The sequence below is a fragment of the Netta rufina genome (genome assembly GCF_964035555.1).
Source record: "Netta rufina genome assembly, contig: SCAFFOLD_188, whole genome shotgun sequence".
Taxonomy (NCBI): Eukaryota; Metazoa; Chordata; class Aves; order Anseriformes; family Anatidae; genus Netta; species Netta rufina.
In genome coordinates this window covers 250-10,746 of record NW_028168848.1, presented here as the reverse complement: position 1 = coordinate 10,746, position 10,497 = coordinate 250, and the positions used below count along the sequence as shown (strand labels likewise).

At 59.8% G+C, this 10,497-nt stretch overlaps 2 protein-coding genes across 3 annotated transcripts; both read right to left on the bottom strand.

The window, feature by feature from the left end:
• Positions 1 to 521: 521 nt before the first annotated feature.
• Positions 522 to 2,978, bottom strand: LOC311221802 (natterin-3-like). 2 transcript variants are annotated; one of them, XM_084307202.1, is made up of 4 exons: positions 2,706 to 2,978; positions 2,322 to 2,380; positions 1,891 to 1,987; positions 522 to 1,655 (listed from the first exon to the last, which is right to left on the bottom strand). In XM_084307202.1, exons 2-4 carry the CDS (start codon positions 2,334 to 2,336, stop codon positions 646 to 648), a joined length of 1,122 nt encoding a protein of 373 aa, XP_084163328.1. In that variant the 5' UTR covers positions 2,337 to 2,380; positions 2,706 to 2,978; the 3' UTR covers positions 522 to 645. The 2 variants fall into 2 exon arrangements, with proteins under 2 accessions (XP_084163328.1, XP_084163327.1); XM_084307201.1 differs by having other exon boundaries at positions 2,322 to 2,357.
• Positions 2,979 to 3,958: 980 nt separating this feature from the next.
• On the bottom strand, positions 3,959 to 9,273 carry CHMP2A (charged multivesicular body protein 2A). The gene is made up of 6 exons (XM_084307203.1): positions 9,171 to 9,273; positions 7,153 to 7,334; positions 6,574 to 6,753; positions 5,666 to 5,796; positions 4,573 to 4,634; positions 3,959 to 4,316 (listed from the first exon to the last, which is right to left on the bottom strand). The coding sequence occupies exons 2-6, from the start codon at positions 7,318 to 7,320 to the stop codon at positions 4,195 to 4,197; spliced, it is 663 nt and encodes a 220-aa protein (XP_084163329.1). The 5' UTR covers positions 7,321 to 7,334; positions 9,171 to 9,273; the 3' UTR covers positions 3,959 to 4,194.
• Positions 9,274 to 10,497: the final 1,224 nt, after the last annotated feature.

The window sequence follows — 10,497 nt, the reverse complement described above, 5'->3', positions numbered from 1 at the left end:
GGGGCAGACCCCTGCACATCACCTCGCCCTAACAAACCACGCGGCTCAATTTGTCTGATTTGCAAGTATTTTTTTCACAAAACGCAAGAGGAGGGAAAAGGAAAACGCAACGCAGACGTCGCAGCAGAAAATGATGCCCATCCAATGCTGGGTGGAAGGAGGCTTCTTGATGCACAGCTGCTGTGTTGGTTTGGAGAGAGGTTGCTTGATGACACTTATTATAGAAAAAAAGGAAAAACAGAGATCGCAAGAAATGCATTTTTCTGCATTCTGGGTTGCTATCGTATCATTTTGAGATGGAGGTTACTTAGGAAAAATATAGAAAAGTGAAGACTGTAAAAATGTATTTTTCTGTATCCCGCGTTGCATCTTTTCAGGGAGGGATGAAGGTTATTTGGGTAAAAATAGAAAATGCAGGCTTCAAAATGTGCCTTTTTGCAGAAGAAAAAAAAAAAAAAGCATTTTTTTGCATTTCAGGTTGCTGCTGCATTGTTTTGGGGAGAGATGTGGGTTATTTGAGAAAAAAAAAAAAAAAGGGGTAGAAAAAAAAAAAAGGTAGAAATTGCATACTTCAAAAGATGCCAATTGGAAGAAAAAAGAAAAAAAAAAAACGCCTTGCATAGCACCAACCTTCCTCAGCGACCGCTACCCCCGGCACGGCGAGGAACCAGCGAGGGGCGAGCACTGCTCGACGCCGGCCTGGATGTCCACCACCGCCCGGCTGCGGGCCACCCCCGTCACGGCCACGCGGTGCAGTTGGCCGTCACCGAAGTCACGGGTCAAGCACGCGGTGAACGGGACGCGGACGTCCAGCTGGCGTCCCACCAGGGCCACCGTGCACGTCGTACGGGGTCGCATCTGCACCTTGACGTTGCGGGTATGGACAACGTACTCGCCGGTGGTGGCTCGTCCCACCCAGTTGACTCTGGTGACGTTGGTGGCCTCCCAGCTCGTCCCGTTGAAGGCCAAGGGGGCGGCTCGCAGCGCTCCGTGGATGGTGGAGAAGACCTTCTGGTCCAGCTCCCAGTCGTGCATCACCACGGCGGCCTCTTCCAAGGCGACCTCTTCCCGCGTCCCTCGGCAGCCTTCGTTCTTCACCGTGGTCTTCGTCAGCGTGACGTCCTCCCCGCTCCCCACCGCCTCGCTCGTGTTGTAGCGGACGTCCGAGATGGTGACGTCTGCTGGGCCCGTCTGGACAGCCAGGACTTGGTACCACTTGAACCAAACCTCCTTGTGGTCCACCACCACGAAGAAAGCCCGCTGGTCCTTGGAGACCTTCCCCAAGCCGTACTGGTTCCTACCGACGTAGATGTCAACGGAGGGGCAGCCCTCCACCGCGTTTTTGGGCACGTCGCCGAAGGAGTCGTCCACCCAACGCAACGCCTCCAGGTTGCCTCTGTTGACCAGCAGCTTGAATTTGGACACGCGGTGCTCGGACTGCCAGAAGGCATAGAAGCAAAACGGGCCCCGGCTGGGGACGTAGGCGCCGGTGTTGCAACCATCCTCCTCCGTGGAGCAGACGTACTCCGTCGTCTTGGTGTAGTTGTTCCAGTTGGACACGGTGTCGGCCGGCAGCGTGCCGTCAAAATCCACCCACTCCAGGTGGGAAGGTCTCTCCTTGCCTTCAGCCTTCTCATTAAGGTTCCAGCTGGTGCCTGCAGGGGAAAAAAAAATATATATTTTGGCCGTATAAGATGCAACCAAGATGCCTCCATCCCTCCAACACTGCTGATGAAGAGATTCTCCACCGGGGATGCGGCCAGCTCCATGCCTGCACCATCAGAGGTGGCCAAGAAAATGCTAAAGAGGACCTCCACCAACATTTCTTGTTTTTTTTTGGGGGTGAAAATGGGTTGGAGGACGTAGGGATGGACGAGGCCAAGGACTCACCAAGGTGCTGGAGAAGTTTCCTTCCCACCAGCGGCGATCCAGGAGCTCCATCAGCCCCAGCTTGGACGAGGAAGAGGAGGGCAGCGACGAGGCAGGGCTGGAGGGAAGACCGAGGGAGGTGTCACCCATCGAGGACGACCCCAACGGTGGCACCCGGGCCCGGAGGTCACGGCCGGATCCCGACCCAACCTTTTTTCCCTCGTTTTTTAGGGTTAAAATTCCACCTGCCCGTGTTGACACAGCTTTAATTTTTAACCATCTAGGGGGGAAGGCTGGGAAACGCAACGCAGCACTCGCTCAAAACGGCCTTTTTTTTTCAAAAAAATTATTCTTATTATTTTTAATAACTGTTTTCTGGGAGCTGGGAATGTCTTCAGAATGGTCAAAAATCCCCCAAAATGCCCCAAAATGCACCCAGCGAAGAGTCATACCTTGTATGTCAGCATCCTGCCAGCCACCTCCAGAGGCTATGAATTAAATATATACAAATCTGTACATAAATGTACGAAACACGTGAAACATACAAAATAGATGCAATACACAAATGTTTAAAATAAATATAAAATACATTTTCGATAAAGAAACATTTATTTCAACAACCCCACGGACGCATCCTCCCCCCATCCCGTCAAACCAACCCTGATGGCTCAAACCATCCTGTCCTCACACAGGACAGGCACTTGCTCCAACAAGGCTCAGAAAACCTCCCCATTTTGGGGCTAAAACCAAGCATTTTGGGTTCTGCTGGGTTCTTCACCCATCAGGCTCAACGCACACCCCAACAGGCGTTGAGGTCGCTCTTGCACGCTCCCTACCTTGCCTCTGCTCCAACCTCCAATCTCACCGCAACGTAAATCCCGTTATTTTGGGGTGATTTAGGTCCTTTTGGGGTCACATCTGGAGCAGAGTGGTGTTTTCTAGCATGGCTGTGCTCACCTGGGGACGCGCACTCCAGGGAACAGATCAAAGTCTGAATGAGAAGTGCAAATCAATGAAAAAAGAAAAGAAAAGAAAAAAAAAAAAAAAAGGGGGTTGGCAATTATTGAGAAACCAGCAAATCTTCTGCTTTCTGCAGAAATTTAGCATTACTGTTGTTTTTTTTCCAAGTGGGAAAAACACGTTGGCACCTAAAAAGCAGCCTCAAGCAGCACAAAATGCCCATTGCCAGGTTCCGCAGGCACCAAAACCAGCTCGTCTCACACCAAAAATCAGTCAGAAGTCATCACTTGTGGAAAAACAACGTAAATCACTATTTTTTCCTTTTGCACCAAAAAGCTTCATTTTCTGCTCCAGACCCGCTGCATTCACACATTCAGAAGAGAAAAGCATCAGAAATCACACCCAAAATCCCGATCCACCAGGGATGCTAAATATGGGGGGGTTTCCCCCTGAAAAGAGAAGTCTATGCAAGCTGGGATGCACCGATTTGAAGAGTTTTCACCCCAAAACGGGGCCGCAGCTGCCGATCTCATCCAGCATCTTCTTTGTTGCCCCAAAACGTCGTTTTTTAGCATGGAAACGTGCTCTTCGGTGGCTTGCTGTCGGACACGGAGCCGTGGTCCCACTGGTGCCCAACCCCATAGCAGCCAACAGAGAATCCCCCCCCCAACACCACCCCTCCTCCCAGTGCTCCCAGTCCCTTACTGGGAGGCACTGGGGGCCCCAGGAAGCAGCGGGGGGAGGCAGCAGGTCCCAACGTGCAGCCTTTATTGCCCCGTTTCAACTCAACTGCCCCATCTGGGGGGGTGGGGGGACAAATACCCCCCAGGAAGGAGTGCAAATAACCCCAGCGGGGGGGCAAATAACGCAAAGAGGGGGGGGCAAATAGCCCAGAGAGGGGGCAAATAGTCCAAAAGAGTCGATAACCCAGAAAAAAAGGGGGGAAAAAAAAAAAAAGATGGGGGGGCAAAAATAAAAGCGAGGGGCAAGTACCCCAAAAAAGGGGGGGCAAAGCCCCTGTGGAGGGGCAAATATACCTCTGGGGGGGGGGGGGTGCAAATACCCCCGGGGGGGGTGAGGCCCTGTAGTGTTGGAGATGCCCCCCTCTGGGGTATTTGGGCAAGGTCAAAGGTCATTGGGGGGGGGTTACAGGTCACCAGAGGTCATGGGTCAGCCCTCGGAAGGGGTGGGGGTGGGGGGCACGAGTCCCCAAAAGGTCGGAGGTCAAAGGTCAGAGATCAGCGCAGGGCAGCTCCGGGGATGGGGGGGGGGGGGCCATGGAGAGGGGCTGGAGGTCGCTGGTGGGGGGTCAGAGGTCAAAGGCCAGAGGTCAAAGGCCAGAGGTCAGAGGTCAAAGGTCAGAGGTCAGTCCCGGCGCAGGTTCTTGAGCCGCTCCTCGAGGTCGGCGTCGGCGTCGGCCAATGCGGCGGCGGCCTCAGCCGCCCGCCCCTCCCCCGCCGCCAGCGACCCCCCCGGGGTGGGCAGGGCTGGGGGCAAAGGGCAAAGGTCAGGGGGTCGCCACCCCGTTGTCGTCCCTCCCCCCCCCCCCAAAAAAATGTCCCCCCCAAATATCCCCCCCCGCCCCCTCCCAAAATGTCCCCCCAGGCCTCCAAAAACGCTCCCCGATCTCCCCCCAGACCCACTAAAAAACCCCAAACACCCCCAAAACGGCCCCTGACCCCCCCCCCAATCTTCGTGACCCCCCCCCAAATCCACCTCCCACCCCCCCCCAGTCCCACTCACTGGCCAGCTCGTCGGTGAGGGTCAGCCCCAGCTCGTCCAGTACCTGGGACACCACGGCGTCGCTGGGGGGGGGGACAACAAGGGGGGGTCAGAGGTCACACCAGGACCCCAAATTGTCCCCTGACCCCATCCTGTACCCCCAGATCCCCGCCACAGCCCCCCAGGTCCCCCCGCATGCCCCACGACCCCAACATCCCCTCGTGTCCCCCCCACGACCCCAAAGTCCCCATGTATCCACCCCATGACCCCAATGTCCCCACATGCCCCCCCATGACCCCAAAGTCCCCTCGTGTCCCCCCCACGACCCCAATGTCCCCTCATGTCCCCCCCACGACCCCAACATCCCCTTGTGACCCCCACAACCCCAATGTCCCCTCGTGTCCCCCCCATGACCCCAATGTCCCCTCATGTCCCCCCCACAACCCCAATGTCCCCATGTGCCCCCCCACGACCCCAAAGTCCCCATGTATCCCCCCATGACCCCAATGTCCTCTCGTGTCCCCCCATGACCCCAATGTCCCCTCATGTCCCCCCCATAACCCCAATGTCCCCATGTATCCCCCCCACGACCCCAAAGTTCCCATGTATCTACCCCATGACCCCAATGTCCCCACATGCCCCCCCATGACCCCAAAGTCCCCTCGTGTCCCCCCCACAACCCCAATATCCTCTTGTGACCCCCCCACGACTCCAATGTCCCCTCATGTCCCCCCCACGGCCCCAATGTCCCCTCGTGTCCTCCCACGACCCCAATGTCCTCTCGTGTCCCACCCCATGACCCCAATGTCCCCAAGTGCCCCCCCCACAACCCCAATGTCCCTTCATGTCCCCCCCATGACCCCAAAGTCCTCATGCATCCCCCCCATGACCCCAATGTCCCCTCGTGTCCTCGTGTCCCCCCCATGACCCCAATATCCTCTCTTTTCCCCCCCATGACCCCAATGTCCCCTCGTGTCCCCCCTACATCCATCCCCCAGGTCCCCCCACATTCCCCTTTCCCCATCTCCCTGTGCCCACGCGTCCCCCTCCCGCCCCCACACCCCCGTGTCTCTGCCCCCCCCCCACCCCGTGCTTCCTCCACCCCCCCCCCAACCTCTCTTCCTCATCATCCTCGTCCCCCATGGCGTCGTCGATGGCGTCGTTCATCAGCTCCTCCTTCATGTCCATGATCTCCGCCTGCTTCTCGAACTCCATCATGATCTTCTGGATCTGCGGCAGCTTCAGCTGGGGGGGGGGACACACCAGGACACAGCTGGTGGCACGTGGGGACACGGCTGGCCAGCTCTTGGTGGCCACTAAGTAGTTCCTAGTAGCCACGGCCTCAGGCCTTGGTCAGCTCGCGGTGGCCACGGACATCCTCACGGCCACCCCGAGCAGCTGGTGGCAACCGTGGCCACCAGGATGTCCCCCCAGAGCAGCTGGTGGTGGCCATGGCTTTGGGGACATCGTCACAGCTAGCCCAGGGCAACTTGAGGTGGCCACACTCTCCAAGACATCTCCGTGGCTACTTCAGGACAGGCCATGATGGCCACAACCTTGGGGACAACCCCATGGAGCACCTTACGGTGGCCACAGCCTCGGGGACATCCCCAGGTCACTCTGTAGTGGCCATGGGCTCAAGGACATCCTCATGGCCACCCCTGGAGAGTTCCTGGTGGCCACGGGCTCGAAGATATCCTTATGGCCACCCTTGGAGAACTCTTGGTGGCCACCAAAGAGCTCAAGGACATCCTCATGGCCACCTCTGGAGAGTTCCTGGTGGCCACGTGCTCAAGGACATCCTCATGGCCACCCCTGGAGAGCTCTTGGTGGCCACGGGCTCAAAGACATCCTCACGGCCACCCTTGGAGAGCTCTTGGTGGCCACGGGCTCAAGGATGTCCTCATGGCCACCCCTGGAGAGCTCTTGGTGGCCACAGGCTCAAAGACATCCTCACGGCCACCCCTGGAGAGCTCTTGGTGGCCACCCAAGAGCTTGAGGACGCCCCCCGCGGGCACCCACCTGGCGGTTCATGGTGGCCATGGCCTTGGTGACACCCTTCATGGCCTGGGCCATGGAGTTGTTGGACTTGAGGGTCTGGATCTTGAGGGACACGGCCTGGACGTTGGCCCGCATGGTGATGAACTTCTTCACGTAGCGCCGCGTCCGCACCAGGTCCTTCGCCATGATCTTCACCGCGTCCTGCGGGCCGGGAATTGGGGGGGGACACACACGTTGGGTGGCCCCGAAGCCCCCCCGAGAGGCCTGGGGGCACCTCCAGGGACCCATCTGTGTCCCCTCAGGCCCAGCACCATCTCCGTGGTCTCCTGGTCCACTTGTAGCTGCTGTGGTCACTCGGGGTCCTCCATGCCCCAACCATGTTCCCCGGTCTCCAGTAGGGTCCCCATTGCCCCACTGCAGTCTCTTGGGGTCTTCCACATCCCCACCACATTCCCTGGCCCCCAGTAGGGTCCCCATGGACCCCATGTCCCCGCCACATTCCCCAGTCCCTAGTAGGGTCCCCACAGCCCCCTGCAGAACCCCAAATCCCTTCCACGTCTCCTCCACGTCCCTCAGACCTCCAGCGCTGTCCCCTCTCACCATCTGGCCCTGCTTGGCCATCTTCTTGATGTCGATGATGATTTTCTTCTCCTGGGCCTCCAGTTTCTGGCGCTCGCGGTCGAGCTCGCGCATGGCGCGGGTCAGCGCCCGCTGGTTCTGCCGCAGGAGCTCCTCCGGCGTCTTCCGGCGCCCGAACAGCAGGTCCATGGTGGCAGCGGCGCCTGGGGACAAGGACGGGGGGACAAGGACGTCAGGGAGGTGGAGGGGGACACGGATGGGGCAGGAGATGGGAGAGCAGGGGCGTGGGGGACATGGGGATGTGGTGGATGTGGGGACACGGTGGACACGGGGACGTTGTGGACATGGGGACGTGGTGGCCATGGGGACAAGGTGGATACAGGGACATGGTGGCCATGGGGACGTTGTGGACACAGGGACAAGGTGGCCATGGGGAAGTGGTGGCCATGGGTATGTGGTGGCCATGGGGTCGTGGTGGACACGGGGTCGTGGTGGCCATGGGAACGTTGTGGCCATGGGGACGTGGTGGCCATGGGGACAAGGTGGATGCAGGGACATGGTGGCCATGGGGATGTGGTGGACACAGGGATGTGGTGGCCATGGGGATGTGGTGGCCATGGTGGCCACGGTGACATGGTGGCCACAAGGCCATGATAGCCGTGGGGACGTGGTGGCCATGGGGACAAGGTGGATGCAGGGACATGGTGGCCATGGGGACGTGGCAGACATGGGGTTGTGGTGGACACGGGGACATGGTGGCCATGGGGACAAGGTAGCCGTGGGGATGTGGTGGCCATGGTGGCCACGGTGACACTGCAGGCACAAGGCCATGGGGACGTGATGGCCACGGGGACACAAACATGGGGACGGGGACACATAGAGGGGGCACAGCAGAGCCCAGACAAGGGGAACCTGGTCACAGAGATGTGACAGTGGGGACATGGAGGGTGGGGACGTGGACACGGGGAGGTGTCGAGGTGGGACACAACGCGGGGACACGGACACAGACACGGGGAACGCGGATGTTTGGGACATGTGGACCTGGAGGGGACACGGGGCGAAGATAAACGTGGGGAGATGGGGACACGGGGGGGGGAAACAGCCCAGGGGACGGGGATTTGGGGCCATGAGCGGGACGAGGACAGGGGCAGGGAGGAAGAGGAGGGACAAGGACGGGGGGGGGGGCACGAAGACAAGGGGGGGGGCAGACACGAGGGGGATACCTAAGGGGAACCCCCCAGGGGCATCTATTTACCCCCCAGGGGCGTTTATTTACCCCCTCGGGGCACTTATTTCCCCCCCCATATCCCCTGGGGCATTTATTTACCCCCCCTCCCTCCCAGGGGCAATTATTTACCCCACTGGGGCACTTCTTAACCCCCCAAAACCCCTCGAGGGGCATTTATTTACCCCCCACACCCCCCAGAGACCCCCCAGGGGCATTTATTTACCCCCCCTCCCTCCCAGGGGCATTTATTTACCCCCCGGGGCATTTATTTGCCCCCCCTAGGGGCAGGCCCAAGCCCCCTCCAGGCCCCGCCCCGTTGCCATGGCAACAGGAAGCCCGCAGCCAATCGCCGGGCGAGGAGCTCAAGCCCCGCCCCCCGGGTCCTCCCGCCCCCACCGCGCCCCTCTCTATGGTCTCGGGGGGTCCACAACTCTATGGTTATTCCCCCCCCCCACGGCGCCTTCACCCCGGAAGTCCTCTCTGCCCCGCCCGGAGGCCTCTCTATGGTCGCGGCCCTGCTCACTTCCTTTTACGTCACTCCGGTACCGGCCGCGCCTCTCTATGGTCCCACCGGTACCGGGCCCCTCTAGCCACCCTCCTCGTCTCTATGATCCCTGCGCCCCTCTAGCCGCCCCTCCGTCGTCTCTATGATCCCATGGCCGCTCTAGCCCCCCTAGCTCAGCTCTATGATCCCGGTACCGGGCCCCTCGAGCCCGCCCCGCCCTCGTCTCTATGATCCCCGGGCCCGGGCCCCTCTGGCACCCCCCCGGCCCCCTCTCTATGACCCCGGAGGCGGCCGCCGGGCCCTCACCCGGCTCCTTCGGCCTCTCCCGGGCTGTCCCAGCACTTCCGCCAATGCAGTGACGTCACCGGGTGCTTGGTCACGTGACGAGGGGGCCGGTACCGCGACCCCGCCCTCCCGGAAGTCAATATTGCCCCCTTACGTCACTTCCTTTCCGTGGGGAGAGACGAGTTCGGCCAGAGCGGCACTTCCGGCTTCCAAAGGGGCCTCTGGAGGACTGGGAAACTGGGCGGACTGGGAGGATACTGGGATATACTGGGACAGACTGGGCAGTGACTGGGATATACTGGGTTGTACTGGGCGCAGAAAAATCAGCGCACATCACACCCACTGGGGCGAACTGGGCCATACTGGGAGCACTGGGACGAGGAACTGGGGAGCACGAGAACATACTGGGAGGCACTGGGAGGAGATGGGAGCAGGACCAGGCACACTGGGAGGCACTGGAGTGGGGAAATGGGGCATACTGGGAGGCACTGGATGTACTGGGGAGCACTGGGCGCGAACTGGAGCAGGCTGGGGGAACTGGGTAGAGAGACTGGGAGGCAGTGGGTATACTGGGGTGTACTGGGAGAGGGGAAACAGCAGGCGGTGGGGGGGGGAGGAACAAAGGAAGGGTACTGGGCGAACTGGGAGCTCTGGGAGAGGGAACTGGGCACACTGGGAGCACTCAGACAGGGAACTGGACATACTGGGTGCTCTGGGAGAGGGTACTGGGCACACTGGGAGCTCTGGGAGAGGGTACTGGGCACACTGGGAGCACTCAGATAGGGAACTGGGCATACTGGGAGCTCAGGGAGAGGGTACTGGGGTTACTGGGTGTGCTAAGATGGGTAACTGGGCACACTGGGAGCACTCAGACAAGGAACTGGGCATACTGGGAGCTCTGGGAGAGGGAACTGGGCATACTGGGAGCTCTGGGATGGGCGACTGGGCATACTGGAGCTCTGGGATGGGCGACTGGGCATACAGTGGCTATGAACTGGGCAGGAACTGGGCGTGCCAAGACCTTTAACTGGGCATACTGGGAGCTGCTGGACAGGGAACTGGCCATACTGGGTGCACTAAGATGGGTAACTGGGCATACTGGGAGCCCCCAGACAGGGAACTGGGCACACTGGGAATGCAAACTGGTTGCACTGGGAGCCCTGGCAGCGGGAACCGGTCGCACCAACCCCTCCCTGAACCCCCACTGCCCACCCCCACCCCCTCCCAGTACAAACCAGTATAAACCAGTCCCCCAAAACAAAACACGGATGAGGAAGGGGGGGGGGCACCGCTCGTTACCATCGCCCTTTAATCACCCACAAGGGGGGGGGGAACTGGGAAGGGGGGG